Source organism: Pterocles gutturalis, unplaced genomic scaffold (genome assembly GCF_000699245.1).
Source record: "Pterocles gutturalis isolate BGI_N339 unplaced genomic scaffold, ASM69924v1 scaffold2708, whole genome shotgun sequence".
Taxonomy (NCBI): domain Eukaryota; kingdom Metazoa; phylum Chordata; class Aves; order Pterocliformes; family Pteroclidae; genus Pterocles; species Pterocles gutturalis.
In genome coordinates, this window is record NW_010117734.1 from 54,096 (window position 1) to 80,361 (window position 26,266).

At 49.1% G+C, this 26,266-nt stretch overlaps 1 protein-coding gene across 1 annotated transcript in view; it reads right to left on the reverse strand.

Moving 5' to 3' along the window:
- The window catches only part of NRP2 (neuropilin 2), a gene marked incomplete at its 5' end in the record, with an annotated part of 74,692 nt that overhangs the window by 30,938 nt on the left and 17,488 nt on the right, over nucleotides 1-26,266 (reverse strand). The window contains 9 exons of the mRNA XM_010075884.1: nucleotides 1,091-1,243; nucleotides 3,795-3,911; nucleotides 7,633-7,777; nucleotides 8,888-9,237; nucleotides 9,537-9,681; nucleotides 18,115-18,270; nucleotides 19,301-19,470; nucleotides 21,362-21,517; nucleotides 22,090-22,320. Coding sequence (XP_010074186.1) covers nucleotides 1,091-1,243; nucleotides 3,795-3,911; nucleotides 7,633-7,777; nucleotides 8,888-9,237; nucleotides 9,537-9,681; nucleotides 18,115-18,270; nucleotides 19,301-19,470; nucleotides 21,362-21,517; nucleotides 22,090-22,320 — 1,623 coding nt within the window. The remainder of the gene's footprint in view (nucleotides 1-1,090; nucleotides 1,244-3,794; nucleotides 3,912-7,632; nucleotides 7,778-8,887; nucleotides 9,238-9,536; nucleotides 9,682-18,114; nucleotides 18,271-19,300; nucleotides 19,471-21,361; nucleotides 21,518-22,089; nucleotides 22,321-26,266) is intronic.

Below are 26,266 nucleotides of genomic sequence, written 5' to 3' on the forward strand. Positions count from 1 at the left end.
GGTGTTGGCTGCATGGCTTTCCAACTGGCTGGGGGCCCTGCCAATCTGGGGCGGCACTGCCAATCTGGCCAGCGCCTCTGCCAGGTGGCTAACAGGTTCGCCTGAATGTTTGCATCTCAAGACTCAACCTTACTGGGGGGAGGGCAGGGAGGAGCCCGCAGCATGCATGGCTCCCTGGGCGCACAGCCCGCAGACACTGGAGTCACTGGGCATCAGGGCAGAGCTGAAGCCAGGTAAGATCAGCCAGCTCTCCCTGGGGAAGCCTTGAGGTTCATAAACAATGACCGACAGCGAAGAGAAGTGATGTTACGGTGACACAATCTACTGTTACAAGGAAACTGGCAAATGTTTTTTGTGCCACCGGTGCCACAAAGTCAACGAGAGTAAGGAAAGGGCACTAGTCCTGGGGTGAGTTCCAAGATGTGAAGCTGAAGAACTTGATTCATCAGCCACACTGCCAGAGACAGGCTCCCTTCCAACCCATGCCAGCACATCTCAGTGAGGTCCTCCGTAAATTAGGCTCTGCCACACTCATGCAAATCTTCGGCTTCCAAAGCACAGAAGAGAAAAAGAGCAAAAGTCAAACAGCAAGAAGCTGGCATATTTCTGCATTCTTAGGGCTTAGCTCATCTTTCACTTGGAGGAGGCTGAAATCCAGCCTATGCAAGCCCAGAGTGCAGAACAGCTGAAGACTATAGGCAATCCGAGCAACATATGGGAAGAAGAAACGCATCTCTAACAAAAGAGGAAGTGCATTCTGGTGAAAACACATTTGGTCCTATAGAGGACACTTGGATGTGGAACAAAGGCTGGGTTAACCTACATGGTCACAGGGGATTCAAAGCCCAGTGTCCGATTCAAGGCTATCTCAAGAGGACAGTTAGTATAACTCGGTGCCAGCGGTCACAGGCCTACAAGTAAGTCATGAACCACAAAGCAAAGCATCTGAAAACTTCTACGAAAGAAAACATTTAGCTCTGCACAGCCCTCACAACTCTTGATAGCTGTCCAATATCAGTCATACTGTTCACACAGAGAAAGCCCCATCAGGTCCCTCCTCCCTGCTGTGGTACGGTATTAACCATCTTACCAGGCACAGTCTCAGGGCTTGGTTCAGAGTTATCAATCCAGGTGCTTGTAGACTGAAAAGACCACATGTAACCTGTTGTTGTGTCGTGTGACCAACCACAGAGGTCTTCAGGGAGATCAAAGTTGCAGTTGAAGTTCGCAGGGAGATGGAAATCTTATAAAAAGAAATAGAAGCAAAATAAAGTTGGATTAAAAAATGACCTAACCATGAAGAGATGCTATTAAAAAACAACCCAAAACTAAAATAGCTGTCAAGCCACAAATACTGAAGAAAGCATGAAATCTCACTCACACTGATGCTTTTAACCTATCTAACACTTTGTCAGCTCCAGGGATCAGCCTTAAGTTCTGCATCATCAAAATGCTCACACCACGTCCTGCGGCTAATCCACCAAACTAAGCAAATATATAAAAGCAAGTACCAAATGCTTCCAGACTCTAATCAGCACCTTTTGTTCATCCCCTAGAGCGGTCAAATATTAAATGCCTTCTTAAATGTCAGGGAAGAGTGCTTCCTGAGTGCCCTGTGCTCATCAGTGCCTGCTCTGGCTCCAAAAGGAGAATCTCAAGTGCTCCAGAAACCCAGCTCCTGAGTGACGGATCTAGCCACACGCACCAGACAGGAGCTGTCTGTCAATGTGGTGAGCTGTCACTCATCACTTTCTACCTTCTTATGGAAATGCTACCAGGGGAAATGTGGGGCCACCATGAGCTCAAGCTTTTGGATTCTCAGTGAAAGGAGACAGCCTCTATTTCTAGGTCCAGTATGGACTCACCACACGATCTTTGGGCAAGTCATTTAACTTCTAATCTGTGAAACAGGAGCAGAACTAATTCCCCTGTGTCAACAGCTTTAAAAGCTCTGTAGAGTCTTCCTGCAGAGACAGATTTGTGGGGAGGAGGGCACATGTCAGGGACGGCATGTAGCAGCAAGGCAGCTGCTGGCTCTTTTGGTGAGAGAAGCACCCATAAGGGCACAGAAGCTGCAGAAATGGTCTGGGACCGTCCCAAGCACTCAGTGGACACGCATGTCACAGCCCAATTATCGTCTGGATTTTTCCTGAGCAAAGAGGAAGTTTTAAATCATAGTGCCCACAAATTGAATGATAGCCAGAAGGAGGTGAGTGACTCAAGCGATAGGCATCAGGGGAACTTTGCTGCAAGGGGCAGAGGGCTTTCTTTACATGCTCCCACTTCGAAATAGAACAATGCAGATCATGGATCCTTTTATTCCAATCTAATCTCATACCCTGGAGAGCAGCATTGTTTCTGTTTGGCTGTCATAAATCTGATGGTCCAGAGAAACACACTGATTGTTTTTGGAATATGAGAATGAAAATTGTTGCTAAATCTGAGGGAAGCTGACGGGGAGACTGGTTCCACGCTCCATGGCATTCTCCGCTCGCTCTCTTGCCCTGGACTGCACCCAGGAATTGTGTTGTTGCAGAGACTATTACTGGCCTAAATTTCCTCTCGGCAGCTTCCCAAGTGCCTCAATGGTAGCAGGGTTGCATAGGCTTATCACTGAGGCAAAGCAATGAAAATCAGGACCTTTGAGGTACTTTTGCAACTTGCATTTCCAGAACTGAACTACAGCAGAATCCCAATGGGAGGTGTGAAAAAGCCAATTAATGTTCCTTTTTTAACTTATGTATTTTAAAACCCATTAATTTTTTCTCTGGGACTGGAAGCTGAAGTGACAGAAGTCCTAGGAGCTATCTCAAAAGATAGCTTTTCCTCCTGAGATTTCTCATTGAAGTCCTTGTGTAAATGTCCAAGCCCCAGTGCAGAGGCCCAGGCTCTGCTGTCGTGCCCAGGGGTGTGCATCTCCTGCACACTGTACTGTACATCTAACCCTGCACAGCTCTTCCATGCCCACTCCCCTTACTCTGGACATGTCAGAAGCTTTAGATGCTCACACACCCCTTGCAAGGAGCAGAAGAATATGATGGCAGCTTTTACAGGTAGGGATCTGAGGCAGAGAGGATTGGCACCCCCCAGCACTGGCTCTTTACAAGCACAGCATGTAGTCTAAACTAACATTCAGCCTCTTCTATAGTCAGAAGAGGCAGGCAAGCGCCAGGGATACCAAACCATTCCCTGTACATCTGACAGCCTGGGGGGACGAATTCCTGCCTGGAGTCAGTGTTCCCCTCTCTCTGCTGCCTGCATAAGGAGCCCAGACTGTCCTCCTAAATTTTAAGCAGCTGATATTAGGGAAGATGATCCTTAACAATAGGTCTTCAGGACATCAGCCTTCTCTACATGTCATGATTTACTCCCACAGTTGTGACCTCTGCAAAAGCAGCCCTGCATACCAGGCAATCTGAATCTCTCCCCTGAATCACCTTCTGAATTTATGACACCCAGCCAAGGGGATCTGGAACAGAGGTAGCTCTAAACAGGGCACTAAGTGAGTTGCTTGAGGTCACGTAAGGAAGCTGGGAAAGCAGCTCTTCAAGTCTTGTACCCTAGGGACTGAATTAGTTTCTATCTCTTGCTCTTCCATCCTTCCTTGATAAAACTTATCAGATTTTGTCAAGTTTTGTGTGTGGTTTTTTTTATCTTGGCCTATCACTAATAATATTACTCTAAAATTTCCAGGAATCAGCCCCATGTACAAGAGCAAATGGGAAGATAAGAGTATTTGCTTAGCTCTTAACCCATCATTTATTGAGATAAAGATTTGCTGCTCTGATACATACCGTCCTCTTCTCCACAGCTATCACCACACTCAGTTGCCTCTTCATCAGATGGGTATGGGGTGGTGGTCTCTTCACTCTTCAAAGTAGGCACCAGCGTCTCTGCAGTGGGCTTTACATCTGAAAAAAAAATGGAGTAGAGATGCTATTAGCAACAGACAATGCAAAAAGCCCAGGTAGAAGGAAACAAAGCAATTTTTTTTTTCTCATGTTCTTATAATGACAGGAAGAGATAGAACAAGAATACCATGAAATTTCCACGTGCTACAAATGTCTGTTATGGTTTGAACTTTATATGAACTGGCTGTTTCCATACAGGAGTTCCTTTGATTTAGAGTCCCCATTGGACATGGCTCTCCTCTAGACATACATGCTATTTTTTATCTTAATTTTTTAATCTACACAGGTTTTGGCAATCCACTTAGCTGTTGTTACTGGATAAGAGAAATCACAGGCAGAATATCTTTTTCTTTCATAAAGGCATAAGACACGTTAAAAAAACACACACAACATTCCCACCAATTGTGCCAATTTATAAAACAAGTCACTCAAACCCACAAATGACGTAACCGCAAACGGACCCAGAGCATCCCCTAGTGTGCTCTGGGTTGCTGCAGAAAGCATCTGGTTTCACACTTCAGGCTCCTGACTACACTTTCAAAGGGTTTCTGTCCAATTTCCCTCTCTCCAACATGGCCCGTGTGAAACAACCTCCAAGCAGGTGTCAGGGGAAATTTAAGCAAGAAAGGGAAGGATATTAAGATCAACAGTAAACGACATCAGGTTCCAGCAGTCTCTCCTTTTATGAGTACAGCAGGCTCGATTCTTTCTACTTTTAAAAAGAGGCTGCTTTGCTCACTTATGTGTGATTGTGTTTCTTTGTCAGCAACCTCCAGGATATCATTTAATAAAGCCAGAAGCAGGAGGAAATGGCTAAATACACTGAATATTTTCCATAGCCTCCTTTCTGCCCTTTTATTTTCCTGTTATTAAACATGTTGCACATAAACTCTCAGGGCTTTTTTAGTTTTGTTTTTTTTTTTTTTCCCAGTGGATGTCTTTTGTGCAGGAGAAAATACCAAATAACCTCAAAGTCTTTTAATTTGTAAGTTCAAATTTCTTACAACCTCATAAAACTCCAAACGCAATGAAGAAGCAAATTGCAAGCAGCCAGGCACAGAAAAATGTCATAAAAAAGAAAAGAAAAAAAAAAGCAGCAGGTGAAGGCAACATATCAAAAGCTGCAAGTTATTTAGAGCTGGCACATTTTTTTAGGTGGTTGTTCTTGTATATTAAGATTTATAGCTGAAATGTGACAATGTGGAAGGACCTTGAAAGCCAAGTCCCATACGGGACACAGATGCTGAGCGGATGTAAATCAACAGTGTTGCACTGCCCCAGACAAGCCGCAGAAATGTATCTTGAAAAATCAGTTACCATGGCAGAGTCACAACATGATGGTTACAAGAGATAATGAAAATAGCAGGGAGGACAACATGATGTGTGAAATAGAAAGTGAAAAAGAGAGGTCTTGCTTGCTCGCTTTCTCTCTCCCTGGCCCAGCAAGTGTCTGTGCAACTGGTGGTAAGTGCTGATCAAAATGCAAAGTCACTAAGTAATTGAAAACAGATGTTTGGAACTTCAAAGGAGAGAAAACCAGCTGCAAGTGAACATTCATCAATCTCCACTCTTCAGAGGAAAAAATTTGGCAGTTCTTTGAAAGAAGTCAATTGCTGACTGCCTGCTTCCCAATTTTTGAGCTACTAGCCAACTAGTTTGTGATCCCAGTTGCTGTTAAGTTACCTGTTTGACTCAGTAATGAAGATGCTCATTGCTGATAAGAAATAAAAAAAGTTGGGCAGGGTACCATGGGCTTAGACCCTCACTTGAAAATATTTTCAATCAACTTGTTTTAATCCCTCTCATAATCTTCCCAAACAAGTGCAATTGCCTGGGTTTTCACAGCCAGTTCTGTAACGTGCCTGGGTCCTCCCAGCAAAGCAGGGCTGTATCTTGGCCTTGTCAAGGACTGCTGCGTGTAGCCAGCCTGGATTTAGCATGCAGATAATGCCATGGGCTATCTCTGCTCCCCAGGTTGCATCAGGGATATAAATGCTTTTTATAACATGGTGAATCCACAAGATTACAAGCCCTGCTCTGATTACAAAGCTGAATGGCTGTAGATCAATAAAGCTATGAATATTTATGACTTGGCGGTTATGTTTTAAACATTACAATGTGCAAATGATTAGACAGCCACACTGGGAAATGACCATAAAGCACCCTGCCCGGAAAAGACATGGGCTGCTGCTGCTGATACTGAAACTGAACATGGACATAGCTGTCAAAGAAAATTTGGACCAAACATAGCACAAGAAGTTGAGGATGCCAAACCCCTCTCATTCTCTGATTTGGAGGAGGGGCTGACATATACATGGTCAGAGGTCTTGTGCAACTCTCCCTTTGCGCCAGTGATGCAGCACTGTGATGCACCAGCCAGCAGCGGTCTGCAGAGATCTGGCAGCTGGAGATTCCTGGGAGCTGCCAGAAGCAGCGATGTGGGAGCTGCCTGACCACTTCTGCATGGAGCCTCAGCTCCCGCTGCTTGCATGAAAACCACGGTGCCTGCTCCTCCTACAACATCCCAAAGATGTTGTAAGATTTAAATTAAGATCTAACCTTGATATAAAGTTTAGATAATTTACAATGGATTCCCAGTCCAGGGGTAGATTTGCTATTGACTTCAAAGGTGACAAATTATCATTATTAATTGTGTGTACCTGTGTTCTGTGATTTGCTGTTACGTGTTTGTAATGCATCTCACAGCACATCACAGGAGGAAAGGGTGGTAAAGACTTCACAAAAGGGTGGAAAAAAGCTCTGTGTCTTTTAAGCTTCCTAGAATGGAAATTCTTACAAGCAAATGCCTTCTACAGATGTGTTTATAAAATGGAAATCATATCTCTTTATCACTAACATCTGGACACCAGATTCAGCTTTAACCAGATTATTAAAAAAAATAAAATAGATTTTAAAAAAGGACAACTAGCCCCTGGCACTGAAAAGCTAGCATCAGACACAATGAGCTGCTGGGTGCGTTTTTGGCTTTTGAGGATAAAACTGGAGCTATCAATCACCACTGAGGCTCAGAAGTGTCAGAGGCACAACCTCTACTGATCCCAGTGAGTGTGTTAGTCAGTTTTCACCTCTGTATAAAGTAATGATGACTGCAAGGCATATCACTTGTGAAAGACAGGTGGGTGAAAGTGAACAAACTTCTCTGGTCTTAAGGATGTTGTAGAATTAAATCCTCAACCTTGTCTGCAAAAGGATTTCCACATGGGGTTCAATGAGAGAGGAACAGTTGTTTTTACAGCAAAACCTTATTGTGGCACCTGAAGATACCTGTAGTGGTCATTGCACCCTCTTTTGCAACTCTGTTTCTCTTCCTGTTTGTTGTCTTATTCATTTGAATTAAAAAGCCCAAATGTTATTTATCACAGAGAGTGAGAAAGCCTGCACAACATCCAGATAAAGTATCTGAAAGGAGGGAGAAGGAAGCTGGGGACAAATCCCTCTGTGGGTTTTCTGTAAAAGCTTGGATTTGGGTCCAAACATTGCTGCTACATGCTGTGTTAAGGCCAGTTCCTTTAAGGTGGAAGTAAACAGATGGGCTCAGGCCACCCTGCAGTTTCTGCCCTCATGGCTGCAGTCTCCCTGCCGCATTATGGCCCTGAGGTGGCACAGGGGCGAGAAGAAGAACCTTACACTTGCACCTTGCTGGTTTAGCACCCGCCATGGCCCTGATAGAGCTTGTGGGCAGGGGCACAGAGGCTCCTACCTGTCCAGTCGCAGCCCAGCACCTCCAGGCGCATTCCTATTCCCGCTGGGGACCATCTCTCCGGGTGCACTCGGACGTACTGAGCAGGAACAGGGTCAAACCTCCGGACTTCAGGGATATCGTAGTGGATGTTGCCTTCAAAAAGCTACAGAGAGAGTGAGAGAGAGAGAGAGAGAAAAAGCAAGTGATGTGTGCATCCCACATGCTTTCCACCAGACTTGATAATCTGGGTCTGGCAGGACACAGTCACAGTTTGAAATAGTTTAGCTGTCCAACTCTGGGCCACCGAGTCCAGCTGAGCAGAAATGGGGCTGTTTCTCCTCAGTTTCAAGAGGACCAGACAGGCTGTTTCTAAGAAACTTGCACAATCCCTCTTGGGCTCTGCTTTATATCCAGGGGTCAGATTTTGATCCAAGCCTTGCAGGGGAAGCCTGGGGAACATCCACTAACTGCACATATAAATAAGAGCAGATTTGTCCTTTGGCAAACAAAGATGCTACTGCATGTTCTAAGATAGTGTAAACGCTCAGTTTTCCTCACAGTTCAAGTACAGCTGCTTTTCAGCTTGCATGCACAAACTCACGTCTGGGGGGAATACACAGAGAGCTATAGATAGCATCGGGTCTTCTTAAGACTCATTTGTAGGATCAGGAAATATTAAAACTTACCAGAGTTTTCAGAAGCAGATGAGTTTGCATAAAAGCAGAACCAGAAGTAGCACAGAATTCATTTATTCAAGCCCCCGTCACTCTCATACCGCTAAGCATAAAGATTATGGGGAACTCCAACAACATGGGAAAACACAGGGAATTTCAGGGTCACGCCAGTGTGGCAAAAGGGACTTCAGATATAGCAAATTTCTCAAAGAGAAGTTGTGATTCAACTTCCTCTTCCAGAGGTGCAAGCCACAGCAGCAACACCTTTCTCCTTAAAATATGTGACTAGTTTGTGTCAAACATAATTGAACATATCATCTTGTGGGCTCTGACCTGCAGGAGCTGGGAGGAGCAGAAGGTGATGTCCACATGCTCAGGAAAATGAAGGGAAACTGCAATCCCTGGGGCAAGGTGGAACCTACACCCTGTAGTACAGCTTAGGAGCAGGACCAGGGGACACAACCTGGGATTTCCTGGTGACAACCCAAACTCCCAAGGTCTCTGGGGGGAGAGGCAGTTGATTTCCCAAGACCCCATCAGGCAGACTGAAGACAGCCAGAAACATATCTCATTTTGCAGCTGCTCCAGGCAGTGCCTACCTTGGCTTGCATTGTTTTGGGGTCCTGGATGAAGTCCCAGTCCTTTCCATTCATGCTGTAGGCCACCTTAAACTTCTTCACGAAGGAGCGGGACTCAGTGGTAGTCACGCTGTCCCCTCCTCGAGCCCCCTGGATAATGACGCCTTTGATATTCTTTGGGATGCCAAGGTCCACCTGCAGCCACTCCTCCCCAGGCTGGGCTTGGGGGACACGGGGAAACCAGCCCGAGCGGCTGCTCACCAGGCGGGCCATGCTGGGAGACCAGTCATAGCCTCTGATGGAAGAGGCCGAGATCTGCGAGTCAGGGATGAGGCCAGAAAGCATTCCCAGCAAGTTGGAGCAGGGTGAATCTGCAGGGAAGGAAAGGGCATGAACAGCTGGGGCAGCTGGAGGGAGCTCTCGCGCTCTCCCCTGCAGGTTTAAGCTCTAGGCACTAAACCAGCACCAGCACTGGGCACTTCCCCCTTGCCTCTGGGGCTGAGTGCCTGTTCCCCCAAGCACATCCCTTGGGATGGGTGCATCCATGCTGCTCACAGTGTCACTGCTCCCACCCCAAGCAGCTATGACAGCTGCGGGGACAGCACCCCAGGACAGGCTATTGAAGAGACAGAGAGGAGGGCTGAGGCTGAGAGAAGGAAGGGACCCTCACCGGTGATGCGGCAGCCATACAGCTCCAGCCTCAGGGCAATGCCGTTGTGCCAGCTCTGGGGTCGGATGCGCACGAAGCGTGTGAGCACCGGGCTGTGGATCTTGTTGAGAACCACCTCCGTGGCGTCCTCGTTGGCCTGAAATGTCTGCAAGGGAGACAGGGCATAAATATGGTTATGTCCTCTCCAGGCAGAAAGAAATAACCAGACCAGCAGTTGAAATAATCTCAGCAGGGAAAGCCTAGGGGAGGCTTTCTGAACAGAGCCAGCCTCCAGCTTGGGCAAGCACCCAGGAGCAGGCAAGGAGAGCTGAGCCGCTGGCAGGACAGCATGGTGGATGGACTTGTCCATCAGGCAGAAGATCCAGGAGCTTACTGCCCTGCTGCCTCTCACAGCACCTTGGATTATCGGACCACGGCTGCTTCAAGCCCACCCCCAAACCCTGAATTGCTCCAATGCAAAAGGCCAGATGTCCCCAAATGCTGTGTGAGATCTTGCCTCCTCTCCACAGGTAAATGGGCTGACATCCTGACATGTCCTTGCACTGAGTTCCACTGGGAAATATCGTGCACAAGCAGCAGCACGAGCAGGGAGGATGCTGCCTCAGTCTGTGGTGACAAGCTGCCGTCCCAGCCAGCCCCTGGCTCCGGCCTCTCCAGCGCACATGCAGCCCACCACAGAGACAGCTTTTTGAGGGAGTTTATGATCCGACATGATATGAAAAGACCACTGCCTTACCAGGTGGCCATAATCAATAACTACCAGATGAACGTTAGATCCACCCCTCCTTCCCATTATTTTAATAGGTGGGACCAGGACTGGATACTCATTTTTGTTTCAGGCTGCAGAGCCATAGCGTGGAAGAAAAGAGGGAAAAGAGGAAATACATGATCTGAGGGTAATTTTCAACCCTTTTTCTGCCCCCAGCATAAAGCACTAAAGCTCCCAGACTGAGGCTGCAGGCGTTGCCCACTTTCCCTCCAAGCATGCAGGCTCTCAGGACAGGGCTAGAGCATCCTCCGATCTCAGCTGGGAGCTGCATCCGCACTGAGATGTTGGCTGGGCTCTTTTGCAGGCTCCCACCCTGCATATGCTGTGCTAAGCACAGGAGTTACCGCTAAGTTTATCTCAGAGTGAAGCAGGAGAGTGTAATCTCTGGCACCAGTCTCCTCCTGTTGGAGGCAAGAGTCAAACAATTCAACTGCAGATCCCTGTGATCCAAGACAGAAAAAGGGGTGAGGCTGTATCTTGGCCTCTCGCCTTGAATAGTGGTTAAGAAGCATTTTATAAGCCTCCCACCACTCTAGGCCTGCAGACAGCACATGTTCCTGCTCTTCTCCCAGGATCCAGCATGCCAGGGCACGCAGAGGGTGTTTGCAGAGAGGGACAGTGGCTGTTTGCAGCACCACAACCAGCTCTGGGCTGCCCCTGCACATCAGTGTCCTGCCAGGGACAGCAGCATCCTGCAGGGCAGGGAGCAGCCACCCCGCAGAGAGCCTTAGTTGCAGATCTGGCTGGAAATTGGGATTTGGGGTTGATGTGAACTTGAGCAGAAATGCTCTGGAGAATATACATCATGCTGCTACCGTCTAGCAACACAGCATGGTTTATGTGTTTTTAATATCCTACTTTATCCTGCCTGACCCCACTTCCCATCCTTCTCCTTGCTCAGCACACACCAAATACGTTTTTTTCCAGCAGGAGGGCTATAAGGAGAGTGGTTACTGTGAAACACTCCCCAGGCATGTGTGTGTGTGTGTGTGTGTGTCTTGTAAACTTGTGGGAACACACACACACACAGGCTGAAGGATACATTTCCACACCACAGCAAAGCCTCCAGCTTTATGTCAACACAGGAGCTGACACACAACACCTTACCTCTGAACCTAACACCGGAGGACAGGAAATGTTTATCTGAGCCGCTGCAACTATTTTAGCACAAGAAGCAGCACGTCAGGTCAGCCCAAAGGTCCCTCTGTCCCAGGGTGGCTCTTGACGGTGGCCCCAGCAGGTGCCTGGGGGGCAGCAAGCCCCAGGTAGTCCTCTCCTGGCAACCTCTCTTTGCTTCCCACAATCAGCAGTTTGAAGACTCCATGAGCCAAAGGTTGCATATGGACCGGCATCTTTAACAGTCACTGATGAGGTTTGCTGCTCTTTTTCGGTTTAACATATTTCCAGTTTTGTTCTTTTTTAGCTCACTTCACACATATGAGCATCAGGGGCCAGAATCCAAATTTACACCAGTGTAATTTGTTGCTGACTTGTGCAAAGTCAAGCTTGACAGAAAGCAGAAGCAGGACTGAGCCCAAAAACTTCATCACTACCACATGCACTGCTGAAAGCATCTCTTTACACGACCTTAGTCCCAACCACCTGCTTCCAAGGAGAGCAACCTCAATTCTGCTTTAGATTTGGGGCCCAGTAATTTCCTCAGACTAGATCACATTCAACAAGCTACGTAACTCTGAACTGGGGCCTTGACACTCCGGACTGCCAGTTTATGAGGGCAGAAACGGCACCTGACTTCCAGCTCTACTATCAGCTGCATTGGCAGGATCTGCCCCAGTGAACTTTGCTCCTAAAAAGCCTCAACTGATCATAGCAAGTCATTGCTTCGCACCCTGTTCAGCGTAACAGAAAGGGGCCATTTTCAGAGGGCAGGTGCTGATAGAGATGCAGGGTCCTCCCACACGCCTGGACTTTTGACCTCCTTCCCAAGTGGAAATGCATTGTGAGCCTGCAGGTCTGAACACTGCTGACCAGGGTCTCACCCTGAGCGTACAGGTTTCCCTGCACTGAAAATGCCGACCCCGGAGCCCAAGTGCACCATGGAGAGAGTCCCATTGACTTGAACAGGCTCTACATCCTGCCTCAAATTAGCACTCATGGCATGGGAAGAACTAGCAGGAAAATGTGTGAAATTGGGAGCGCCAAGAAAGCAAAGATTTCTTCCCCCTTACCAAAATAGAACATTGCTATTCCTCCCATCCTATCTGCTTCCCATCCCACTCAGCACATATTTTGAGCCAAGCCTTCGAATGGTGTAAATCAACATAATGCCATCGAAGTATAAGAAGTCACAGTAATTTACACCATCAGGAAAAAAAAATCTGGCTGTGATCTAGGGAGAAAGATATATACACACTCAGCAGAGCGCACACACGTGCATGCGCATGCACACACACATGTGCTGAAGAGTGACAGAGCCAGAAGACAAATGGGAAAACCATTAACAAATTAAAAGCACCTTCCAAGAAGCAGTCAAGGGAACTCATTTGCACTGCTGCATCAAAAAGCTGCCCATCCCCATCACATATACTTTACGTTTACTTCCGTTTTAGTCCAGTCGGCGGGTCTACAAGTAAAATTAAATTGATAATCAATGAGAGCTGACCTGCTTAATTAATTTGCTGCAGAAAGCATGTGGTGGGAGATGATGTCTAGGCTAGAGGAGGATGGGGCAAGTTTTCCAAGTGCACACACATGTGGGCTCCACACCAACAGTTACAAGTCATCTTTCTGACACATTGGAACCGCTGCAGGGTGATGGGGGGATTTCTGAAGCTGCATTAGTTCCAGTGGGTATGGGAATTTTGCCAACGGCAGTTTGGAGTGAAGAGAGTGAAGGGCAGGGAGACAAAAAGCACCATGAAGTCGAAGAGGTAGCGAGTCAGGGAGGGAGTAGGAGGTAACCTCTCTCCTGATTTATTTATTGTGCTGCTTGGACACTATGCAGTTTCTTGGGGAGCTAAAGAAAGCGGCTGGGAGAGGCAGAGGAGAAGGCCAAGGATAGCAGCAGCCCTGCCTTCATCCGTATGTATGTGTCTCTCTGGACCCACTAGATTTACTGCAGGATTATGTTACTCCCGTGGAGACAGAGCCCTGGAACAGAGCATGCTAACAGGATTAGGGCTTCAGGATTTAGACAGAGAAGTATGAAGGAGAAAAGTAGGGGAGATTATTTTCATAGTCAGATAGGGAAGGCATAAAATGGGGAGGATTCTGGCTCAAGTGGAGGGTGGATAGTTCTGGATTTATTATATCCAAGACAAGGACGTAAAAGAAAAATGATACTTGGCAACACTCAACAAAGTACAGCCGCCTGGGCAAGGCACAGCATGCTGGGCTGGGCTTGCCAGTGCTGTGTCTTTGAAAGGCTCCACTCAGATCTGGGAGTCACCAGGGATACAAGGAGTGGCACTCTGTTAGCCTGCAAAGGAGATATCAGGCCTGGAAGTACAAAGCTACAGCCTTGCTAGGGAAGCCAGAGCTGTAATTCTCCCCTGGTACTGTACCAAGGGTGAATATGCGGGGCTGCCTTTCCCAAAGCCTGACATCTTTGTCCTGCCTGCAAAAGCACCAGAACCAGGCTGGGATCTGGGGATGCTGCTGGGCTAACCCTCTGCACCATGATGTCTCTGTGCAGAAGCACTTGTGGCCTTCTGGCTGATCATGTAAGCTTTGCCTGAGTTTTCCAGATAAAGAAGCCACAAGACTGAAAGCTTCTCTCTCGCTCCCCAGGTGAATGAACACAGGAAACCTCATTAAGAACTGAAAACACTTTTTCTTCCTCAGGAAAAGTGCAAGGGTCTCCAAAGAGTTATCCTCAATATTCCCTGCCAGCACCAAACACCTCTGATGTCCCCAGCTCCATGCACAGCTGAGATATTCATCTCTTTGCAGCAATTCAGCCTGCCTTCTTGCATCCACCTGAACTACCACCCAGGAAGGTTAGCTGACAACAAGCACAAAGCCATCAAAATTAATAGGAAATGGAAAATGCTCATCAGATGGATCTTGCTGCCATTGCTCATCCATCAAGTTCTACAGGTTCTCAAAGCAAATGTTTCAGTTGCATCCTCCCATTTTACACGTTGCTGGAGGTAGTGAGAGCAGCCACCATAGTCCCAACCCACCCTGAATCCTGAAACCCATCCTGTCCCTTAGTCCTTTGCCACACTAGATGATCTCTGTGAGCTGATCTCCACAGTTACTAAGACAGAGTGGATCACACTACATGGGGGCTGGAACCTGAGGCCCTACAAAGAAGGAAGTATCAGAATGAGCACTTTGTTTTCCGATAAAATCCTCCTAGTTGAATCTGTCTGAAGAAAATGGCCAAAACTAAAAGGTCAAATCCTGCCAGGTGCTCTTTTCCTTCCTTGGGTTCAAGAACAAGTTGTTGTTTTCTAAAGACATTTGCAAACCACTAGATAAGATCTCAGCACACACACCAGGGTCAATGCCTGGAAGATAACCTCTGGGGCCATCGACCCTGGATGACACAGAGGGGGATGCAACAGGGAGGGCAAGAGTCAGAGAAGCCTTTCTGGGGCAGGGGTTGTTTGTCCCTGTCCCATGAGGATGTGCTGGTGGGTAGCAAGGGGCAAGAGTGGGGCAACACATGGTGGTGGCTGCTTTCTTCCCCATCTCCTCTCTTGGGGGGCACACAGGAAGAGAGCTCTGCACCTTTGGCCAGGTTGCTGGGTTAGTCTCTCCCCCCCAGGTCCTATGTCGCAGGCAAGGACAGAGCACCACCCCCTGGACAGGGAGACATCCAGGGCGTGCTAGGCTGGGCTTAGCTTTGTGGAGAGCAGGCTGCCAGGCAGGGGAAAGCCCAACAGGGATGGGGTGGGAAGGGGAAGGTGTGAGAGTGGGGCTCCTCTCCTGCACTGCCACTGCCTTCACTGCCTCCCACCCCAGAAATGCAGCAGCACTTGGCACGGAAACAGCCCAGCCAGCCCTGTCTGCTGCGAGCACATATTAATCTTGTTTTCCTCTGCTTCATCCTGCCTTTCCCGTTTCCCTCACCGTGAGTGCCAGCAGCTGGGGACTCAAAGGTGAGCCATCACGTTTTGCAGGGAAACACCCTGGCCCCACTCTCCTCCAAAACCAGGGGAAGTGGGGGTGTGAAAGAGAGGAGGTCAGAGCTCCCTATCCTCTGCAGAGAGCACCATCCCTTCCCCACCCCTCCTGCACTCACTGGTTTTCTCTTGCTTTAGTTCCCTGATGAAGATGCAAATGTTAGCTGACCTGCCTATAACACAGCAGAGCTCTGCTTTTGGCCCACACAGCTGCCAGAATTTCAGAGCAGTGTTTGATACACCCCATATGCCTGTGTGTGCATGTGCATATCTATATATATGTGTATATATATATCTGTATATATATACATGTATATATCTGCACGTATATAGAGGAATAGAGAGTCCCTGTCTGTCCACCCTTTCCCCTCCCTCCCCGCTCCTCATGGCACCAAATCAAGCTGCGTCAGACTTGACAAATCTATTTGGCATGGTTCGCTCCACCGTTGCAGCCTGAACCATGTGGAGCACGGCACTGATGCAGGGAAGATTCTGCACCTCAAATACAGACAACTGGGAGCTTGCCTAACGCAGGAACAGCGGGGACTCATGCGGGCAGGGAATGCGGGGCCAGAGACCCCTGGCACCAGGCCCGTGCACAAGGGGCTTTGCCCTGGCCCCGCTGCGGCTCAGCGGCCAGCAGTCCGTTGTTTGGCAGGGAGGGACGGCAGGCATCCGGTTGCAAGGGGTATGCGAGCCACCAAAAAGCAATTACTTATAATTACTTATCCTCCAGCCTTGGGAGGTGTCTGCTAAATTGAAGCCAGAACACAGGGACGAAGTGAGGCTGGAATAAAGGAGTAAAAGAGAGGTTTGATCTTTTATCTTTTTTATGAAGAGAAAAAACAGAGCAGAAAAAGGCTGACAGGACTCAAGGGCCAAATCCGAAAATGGTGGCAATTCATATGTCTATGGGACTGCTTTGGGTTGATACCAGCCAGGCTTTAGGGTTTTGCTGGAGCAATGTAAATTGGCCCAGGATCACTGAAACCAGCTGTGCTGTCCTGCTCCACCCTGGCTGAGGACCCAGTGTCCAACACCCAGAACTACAAGGACAGGACATCCACTCTACCCTGCAACTGAAACCACCCTCCAGCCCAGACTCCCACTCCAGTTAAACTCCAAAAGGTGAATTTATTGCCGGTGGTTATTTGAAACACTGAACTGTGTATGTAGCCCACCATTCTGCCCGGCATGTTGCCAATCTCCCATCTTCCTTGGTTTTCAGAAACAGTCCCAGTGAGACCTCAAACTCACCCATTTCCACAGGCTGCCTGGGGTGAGGACAGACAGCCCCAGTTCACAGAAAGGTCTGCCACGGCCAGTGGGTCCTGGGAGAGCACAGAGCCTCCACATCAGTGCACAGCTGCTGCATTAGGGTTGTAAGTGAGCTCTGCCACAAGCTGCAGTCCCAGAGCCAGCCCTCCCAAGGTCTGGAGGAGCTCGGTGGCTGACTCTCCTATGGGGTGCTAGGCTGCCCTGTGCCTCCATTTCCCTACCTCTAAAACAGGACTAACACCACCTCACTGGCATGCAAGGACCTTAAATACTCCAAATATGGCAGGTATGAGACCCTGCTAGGGGACTCTGCACAGAGAGGACTGGGAAGCTGAGTGAATTTGAACCGTGAGATACACTTGTGAGGAAGGGGAAATCACATGGCCCGGAAGGGAAGGAAACGGACACGGCAGGCTACTCCATTTCATGCCAGCAGCACCTGTGCCAGCAAAGAGAGGCGACAGCTAATTTAACAGAAGTGTTGAGCAAGCAGAAATTGCTGGGATGTGCATGTGGGGGGAGGTGTGTGGGATCCCAGCCACTGAGTTCATGCAGACAGATTATGGCCTATCAATGGGGAGGACCTGCACCATGGCAGCAGCGCTAGTGGGCACCACAGAAGAGCAGGGAAGGAGTTTCCCGAGGGGCCCTTAACCAGGGGACAACCACAAGACCAAGGCAAGCAACAGAGCAGGACCAGCCCACCACCACGGCTGCCTTAACCCCCTCCCCATATGCCAAAGCTCCCATGTGGACCACCTTGAGCTTGCTTCGCCTGGCCACGCAGCAGCACCCGCAGGGCTTGGAAGGGCTAAACACCCATATTTACTCTCCCTCCCCCTCACTCCCATCTCTGCTTGCCTCCCAGAAACATGTCGAGAGCCTGCAGCAGCTCCCAGGGTTCAATGCATCCTTGCTGACCGTGCCTGCTAGCGCAGATCCCACAGCTCTGGCAGCCTGAATTGCTCCTCATTATTTATTGTTCATTTTGTTCTCTGGGATGATGCGATCCCCTCTTAGGATTTGTGTCCTTTCATTGCCAGGCCTCACTAACTCCTGAACTACAGTTTCATGTGGTTTTGTGATTGTTAACCCAGCATGCAGGCAAGGCTACGGCCATAAGAGCTCAATGAATTTTGTATGGCAAAACACAGGCTGTGAAAGCATTTTCTCCTTCATTTGCAGTCAAATAACATACTCCCGCCACCACGAAAGATGCAACAGCAGCCAGGTTTTCCAAGGAATAGTGTTTCCTCATTGCTGTGCAGAGGAGAAAGGACTATTTCTGCTCAGAGCATCATCAGTCTTTCAGCCCTCATCAGAAGAAGGTCCCTCACAGATTAAACCCTCAAGGTCTGTAAAATATCATGGTTCTATTCCCTCCCGTCGGCAGCAAGACTCACCAAGGTGCATGCAAAAGAGACAAAAAGACCTTTACCTTGTGGTTTTTCCCATGTCGGTACATCATCCAGTCCTCCCCATTGGTGCTGACCTCCAGCTTGTAGGTACGGACATAGTAGCCATTCTGGGTTTCTCTGGAGATGGCACCCTGTGTGGCAATAGCTGTGAGCACAGTCAGGAAGTGGAGGTCCACCTTTCCAGGGGAAAAAGGAACAAGAGAGAGACAGTGACCACCTGAGAGCCCAGGTTGGCTAGTTACTTCCTCCCTCTGTCTCTGAAACATGAAAAGGTGTGAATTCAGTCTGTCTCACTCCATCTGTGGGTGCACATTTTAACAGGCACAAATCCCCTGGGCTGACTTCAGCAGAATGCTTGTAGAACTACAACCACAGGAGAAGAGTAACAAAGGATCTTCATGCCTGTCCATACGGGACCATCACAAAGCCTTCTTTCTGCTGCAGACCAGGCAACAGGATCTACAGAGCTCATGTCCATCAAAGCAGGACAGAGGCTGACTTTTTCCACGTAAATAAAAGCATGATGTCCAGTTAGCAAGTGCTGCAGTTCCTGGTTTTCCCTTGCTCTTTTTTTTTCTTTTTTCTTTTCACAATGTGGGTTGAGAAAGGTCAGCAGAGATGGCTTGGTAGCACTGCCATGGATGAAGAATGAGGTGTCTGCTAGAGGCAATGACATTCACCACCTCCTGTTCCTAGTGCTCTTTAGCAAGCAGTGTCGTCTCACAGTGACGTGACACAGCCAGAAGCCCTGCGTGGACAGAAACTGTGGATCTCACCAGCTCCCAGGGAAAGCCTTTGCTCTGTCAGCCTCTTGCCTGACGTTAGGCCACTCATGCTCCTGGCATCACTGATGAGATAAACATTATTCTAGTTATTTTTCCACGTGCCTCTTGGAGACTTTGGTCCTCAGGCCAGTGGCAGAGGCCTCTCAATCTCTGTCAGTATGCTGGCAAGCCAGTCAAGGTTTGGGCAGGAATGAGAGGGTGGGAGAGGGACAGCAGGTCAAGTCAGCCCTCATGCAGGCTCGCTCATGGGAGAGTCAGCTTGTCACATTTCATGGAGACACTGAAGCTCCCTTGCTGCTCACTCCCCAAAAGACACAGAGGCAATAAAAAATTCAACAAGCCTTATGGTCAAGGGTCAGTTTAACAGTGTGACACTCCCTTTGGTCGGGGAAGAGGCAAGGGGGCTGGAAAGCATGCGTACCTGGAGGTACTCTTTGTTGCTGTCTACATTGGGCGTCCAGCCATTGTCATCACTGTTGAGCCGGCTCTGTTGAGGGGTCCATCGCCCATCTGAGTAGGTGGATGAAGCACTGATCTGCATGTTGGAGATCTTGCCAGACTCCATCCCCAGCGGCACGTTGCACTGGAAGTCTGGGGCGGACACACACATGCACACATGCAGATCAGCTTACAGTCTCTGCACTTCACTCCCAAGTGGAACACAGACTTGAACTATCCTCCCCTGCTAACCCTGAGCAAAGCTGCCTGCCTGGAAAGATGAACAGATCTGCACCATCTTGCAGGTCGTGTGTGCTCACAGATGGCACTGAAAAAATAAAGATGGGTCAGCTTTATGTTTGCATGGCCCTTTGAAAACTAATACAGACCAGATCTTTCTCCCTTTCTCTATCTCCTTCACCTTTGCACAGTTTGGACACAATTTTGTCCCCTCCCTCCCTCCCTCTTCACCAAGATGTCCCAAGTCCCCTTGCCACAAAATTCCCCATATTCTTGAAGGCTGGAGGTGAAATCTAAGCACTGATAAGGCAAGGAGTATGGGCAGGCACAACAGGAGGGTGCTTACAGCTGTGCTTCTGGCAAGAACATCAAGGCCTGGAACGGGAAGGTCTAAAAGTTTTGTGTGCGTGTGAGGGTATGGATGCATGTGTGTATGTGTGTGTGTATATGTGCATGTGCTATATGTGATATCAGGCCCACAGGAATTAACCAGCCAAGAATATGAAAGACTCCAATAGGCTTTCATTTGGGTTTCGTCACTTCTAAGGCTTTAGAAGTCATAATTAGCTCAATCTTATTGCACATCTCATATATATTTATGGCAGGTGTCCCATAAAAACAATAGCAATGAAAACAGTGATAGGAAATGCTGCATGGGCCCAAGTGCGCCGCTGCTGTAAACTAATGGGGCTCCACCAAACTGCCTGTGTTTGTAATGTGGCCAACTCAACCCCAGGTGGAAATGGTGGGCCAAGTTAAGATCTCAGTGGTATTATTAAAGTTTCGATTTTACATCAGCATAAATCAAAACAGGCCTGGCCCTTTAACAGCTCTTGTGCTTGATTTCTCAAGCTTTGTGTATCATTAACATTTTACTTCCCAATCCTTTTAAAGAACAGCATAGAAAGGGGATTAAAGACTAGATCAACTGAGTATGGATATAGGTAATGGTGAAGAGCTCATGCTTGTCTGTAACTCTCACAGCCTCAGCAGAACATCCCAAACTCAATCACAGAGCAAGAGCCTGTAACCCAGCTGCCCTAGTGCTGCACAGCCCCTATTCTACCTTGCTCTCCAGCATGAGCTTTCCGTGCCGGGTCAGGGACCCCCTCTCTTTCTCTGGGACTGAGGGGTGTCCTGAAGGCTTCTTCTGTTATATCACAAGTTCACTGCTAACAGATGTCAAGAACTGTAGCTCTGATGTAAAAATACCATGGGTAAACAAACTGAATCTTTCCTCGCCCGCAAGCATTACCACAAAAAATCAAAATCTCTTCATTCTCAAAACACACAACTTACTTCCTCACTCCACATCAATTTACCTCTCTTAACAAGGGATCTAAAACAAATTTCAGTTTTAAATTCTTAGAGCTTTAGGCATTTTCTAATTAGACAGCCAAGAAATTCCAATTTGTAGTTTGGGGCTGTGAATTTTTGGAAAACCAGAGATAGGGAGAGTATCTTCCCCTGTGCTTTAGTGAATCTGCTGCACCCGCTGGGCTGAAGTCTTCCCCTAAATCCTTTGGGCTGAGCACATACATGAAGGATGCTATCCCAAAAGGTATTGAGAAGACCTCACAAGCAAGTGAAAAGTCAAAGAAAGGTCAGAAAGTGTGATTCTTACTGAAATCTCACTTCTATGGGAAACAGAGAACACCTAGTATAACTGCTGTGTGCACTGCTGGTGGGGGACCAGCCCCTGCACACACTCCTGCCTGCCTCACTCTGACATGTGCCAAGTGAAAGACTTGGGAAAAAAGGTGACAAGACTGCCTAAAGTCATACACATGCATTTGTGACTTACTTTCTGGGACTTCCTGCTGGATCAAGTAGTACTGAGCAGAGAAACCGTCTTTAGCCACTGCCAGATCCGTGTGGAAGGTGAGTGAGAGGACACCGGTGGTTGAGCGGATATCCGATGGCACCTTTGTGCCACAATACCTGCCTATCAAGGGGCCAACTGCAAAAGAAAGAGCAGCAAATGTAATACCTGCTTTGACACTGGCCTCCTGGGTCACTAGTAGGCTGGCATCGCTCAGCAGGGATGCCTTAGTGGGACAGGTCGGAATAAAGGAAGGCTTTGGGGATGGGCTATTTTTCACATCCGCTGGCCTGTGCCATGCAGTGCGCTGCGCAGAAATATCCACTACAGCAGGCACTGCTCTGCAACTGCTGGAAAATGTTCGTTTGCTCTGTTTCTCAGTGTTGGTAATGGGGTAGGGAGGTCCTCCCAACACTGCATGAACCCACTGCCCTTCCCTGAGGGAGGACTGGTGCTATCTTGGAGTGTCCCACGAGGCTTTTCAGATCAGTGGTTATAACAGAGCAGTAGTTTGGGGATTAACGGCATGCAGCCTTCTGCAAGCACACCATTCCCACGGCTGGCCGCAGAGGGCTGTGATGGCAGGCTGCATGCTGCCGCCATGCCTGAGGTTAGGCACCTTTGGTATTCAGACATAGACTGCACAGTTTTGGAGCTTTGTGAGACACCAAGAGAAATTGAGGACAGCAGTGCAGCACCCCATAGCTTACCCTGAGGGATGCCATCCCAGATGTCCAGCCAGTCATACTTGCAGTCTCCTTCCCCTGCCTGTAGCGGGTCGTGCTCGAGGTCGAAGAGCAGAAAGTGGAGGAGAATTTCTGTCTTTGGCTTAGCTATGATGGTGAAGACACAGTCCAGGTTGTGTGGATACTTGTCAGGGAAACCTGGAGACTCAATAGTGCCGTTGGAGGCAGTGAAGTTTCTGGAGCAGTCCTCAGAGCCTGTAGCAGCAGGAAAAAACCCGCAGCCTTAGCAACAATGCAGCTAACAGTTTGACACACTGTAAAAACCACATTTTGAGCTTAGAGGGGTTGGATATTCACTTCTGGAAATGTCCTGTAACCCAAGAGCTCTGTGAATTCCTGCAAGGACTGAGAGGGTGATTTTCAAAGCTTTCCACAAGTGGAGAGACAAGGTCCATGCATTCACTGGAGTGGACAGCATGTGTCTAAATCCCTCAGACAGCTCTGCAAATGTAACCTGTATCCCACTGCTGATCCCTCTGCCACTTACTCCAAAAGCAGGACTACAAGAGTGATCCCATCCAAAGCCACAGCTGCAATTTGGCAGGCCAGCACCCTGTCATGTCGCCCACACCAGTTGTGGTAGCCCTGGTGGGGACAGGAGGCCATGCTGGGCTGGTGTTCCTCTGCCAGCCCTACCCACTGTTTGCCGGGCTCCCAAAACATCGACCTGCCGGGAGACCTGTGTCTGCCACCCCAAAGCCCACAGAGGGGCTGGCCAGGGCACAGGGGGCTGGTGGACGTGGTCGTCCTTGATGCTGCAGCTACCACCTGCCGGCCACGCTGGCAAAGGGCCACAGCAGCCCCAGGTGTGATGGAGGAGCCCCTGTTCAGGGAGGTGGCTGCCTGGGAAGGGGCAGTGAGGAGTAATGAGGATGTCATCTTTTTGAAAAAGCTGTCCCCAGGTTCTGGTCTCCTGCAACCTCTCCCCCTCCAGCATGGACACCTATGCCTCAGTTTCCTCTTGAGAAAATATGGAAGCAGAAATATTTACACGGTGAAAGGTCCGATGGGTGGGTGCCAATGTCTCCAGTCAGCTGGGAACCTTTGGGAAGTGTGTGGTTACCCTGCACCCCCCTGAGACCCACACAAGGGATCAGGGTCAGCTCCAGCATATGTCCCCGTTCTGTGGTCACGGCAAGAGCTGGAATAAGAGGGGCTGTGGCAGAGGATCTCTGCTGAGAGGAGGAACAGAGCCCTCTTTCTCACAGACCGAGCTGTCCGCACCAGAAATGCAAGTTATTTCTATTCTTAAGGAAGAGATTTGCGTGGCAAGGAGGGCAGACAATGTTGCCTCTTATTTATTGCTGACCTCAGCACTGGCCTTGGCTGCAGCCACGGCAGCTCCCTGCCCCTTCTCATACAGCCAAGGTGCCTCGGGGGTGGCCGGGGAAAGGGGAATTTGTGTCATATTCATACCACGGTGACTTTGAAGCCACTGCACTGTGGAGACAGGACAATAGGCAACAGAAATGTGCAGCCTGAAGCTATCAGAGGCGAAAGGGGATGTCAGAGAGGCTGCTGGCCACTGCTGCAACCCGGCATTAGCATTCGCAAAGGTTTCTGCTTTGGTTTTACTGGGACAGCCTCCTTCTCCTCTACAAACCCTTCTGCTCCGGCTCTTCCAGGCAACAGGAGCCTTCCCAGGACTAATGGGAGACTTGTTATTCAATTCAGCATTAACCTACAGGAGTCAGGCCAGCAGCCTGCAGTAATAGCAGGATCCCAGCACTGCATTATGCAGCACCTAGCTGGAGAGCTACTCAGAAGAGGCTCTTAATTGACTACCTAATGAAGCAGCCAGCTTTTCTGGTGTGAACCTGTGGGGTAAAATGCAGAGGCAAAAAATAAGGCGAAACACAAATCACAGCATAATGCTGTGAATGGGGATAAGGGTGTACTTCGTTCAAAACAGCTCGAAAGACAAATAGATAAATAGGGAAATAACACAAGCTCTGAGCTAGGGAGAAAATCAAAGCCTAAACCCAGAGTCAGGGACTATCCTCTAGAGACAAGAGAGAGACATAACTGTGTCACCACATTAGACAACAACAGTTTCCTCATGTGGGGCTCTTATCGGATTTGGCATCTTTGTCTACAGTTTGGCTGATAGCAGCAAACACAATGATCAGTTTTTTTATAAGGAAGCTGCAGATAATCAACTGGAGTCATGCTGGCTTGGCAGCATGGACCAGCCGGAGAGGAGACTTTGATGCCCAGTGATGAAGAGCTGGGGCCAGCCCTGCCAAACTGACTCACAAGTGAGCAGCAGGGAGGCTGCACCAGCCAGGCCAGGCAGCCCTTTTGTCAGCCTGCAGGCCCCTGACTGATACCCATCAGGGGATTCAAAGACTGGTACGCAGTTGTTTGTATGCAGATTGTACCTCTCTCACATGGTGATAAGGGAAATTTAGCAAAAGGTGTAGAAAGAAATGCTCAGTTGAAAGGAGTTGGTTTTTTAAGTCACCTTTAAGAAAGAAAGAAAGAAGCTGCAGCCACGCTGCCTTTATTGATGTGGACAATGACAATCTGATGACCTTTAAAGCTGGTGACACCCTTGCTGGCTACCCTGCCAGTTCAGATGGAAACTTTGCCTGCCTGCCTGCAAACAAAAGGCAGGGTTTGCTTGTGCGGTGGTGGCCCTGCAGCCAGCGCTGCCCACTGCCCTCCCTGGGAGCCCCAGGGGGCACAGGGGCTGGGCAGGGGAGGTGGGCTGGGGGTCCTCCTGGGTCACAGGCTCATCCCTGCTCCTGTGCCAAAACCTGCCTTGTCAGGTTGGATTTCATGGGCTGTGGCTGGAAGACAGTGTGTCTATTTCTGGAGAGGATGGCTGCCTGTGGGGGGTGGTGGTGGTGAAAGGAGCCCTAACACCACTTCAGACCCGAGGGCAGCTCTGCAGGGAACCACATCGAGGGACACAAACTCAGCCCCAACATCCACTCTCTCCCAGAGCAGGCTTTGCTTCCTCTCCCTCCCTACCAGCGGTAACAAAATCTCCTTTTCCCATGAATTTGGCCCCTTGCTGGCTCCCACCCAGGCAGACAGGGTTCCTGCCTGCCATCGCTCCCCACAGCCACACACAGCCTGACCTGGCGGCCTCTCAGCCAGCTGGACCACTCCACATTGCCCCCTGCCCCAACTCAGGGCACAGACCTGATGTGAGGACAAGCACAACCCAGCGCAGTTTGCTGGGCTCAGAGGGGGTGTGTACACGGAGCGAGGGGCAACGGAGCAGCCTCTCCACCTAACACAGGCATTCTTTGCCATCCTCCGTGCTGGCAACTGGTCTCAGCAAACCCCAGTAGCCGGATGAACCACTAAACTCTTTCAGGACTAATCTGCATCCTGCCCATTAACAAACAGCAGTGGTGAGCTGGCTGCACCACAACAGCTCAGTGGCCAGTTATACAGCCCAGGCAACTACCAGCAACAGCACCTTCCTCCTCCACCTGAACCTCCTCACCATTTCACAACGAATCTGGGGAGTCCCATTCCCATCCTCTTGCAGCAGAGTCTCCACATTCATATCTACCTGTGACTGGGTTGAAGGCTGCCTGACACAGCTGGGCCAGGGTCCCCAGGCACTGGTGCCTGTGCTCCCTGCCTTCCCTTTGAAGAGGCTGGGTAAGCGACCCTGTTGTGCTCCTTTATGGTTCTTCACAGAGTGTGGGCATTTTTTTCATGCTGGATGCGATGACGTGAAAGCCGCATATGTATTTTCTTCCAACGCGCCACCAAAGAAATGTGGGCACAGGGCAGGCGCCTTCATCCCCATGCAAACACGTTCTTGCTCCCTCAGCATGCAGACACACCTCTCTCACCCGCGCACACACACAGCACACAGAGTGGGGTTTATTTTCTCAAGCTTCCTTCTTCCCAGACACACAATTCTGGCAAATATTTAGACAGAAATACTATTAAAAGGCCTTTGAGCAGCTTTTCCTTCCCTCAATAATAGTTCGGTATTAAACAGAATTATGAATAGTTCCTCTCATATCTGCCTGGAAAGGCACCATCTCAGCCCTTGACAGCATTGCTGACAGCAGTTCCTTGAAAACAAGAGCTCTCCAGTTCCAAACTCCACTTCCAGGGAAAGAAAACACAGTGTCATTGATCAGCCCTGAATCGCAACTCCACAGGAGGG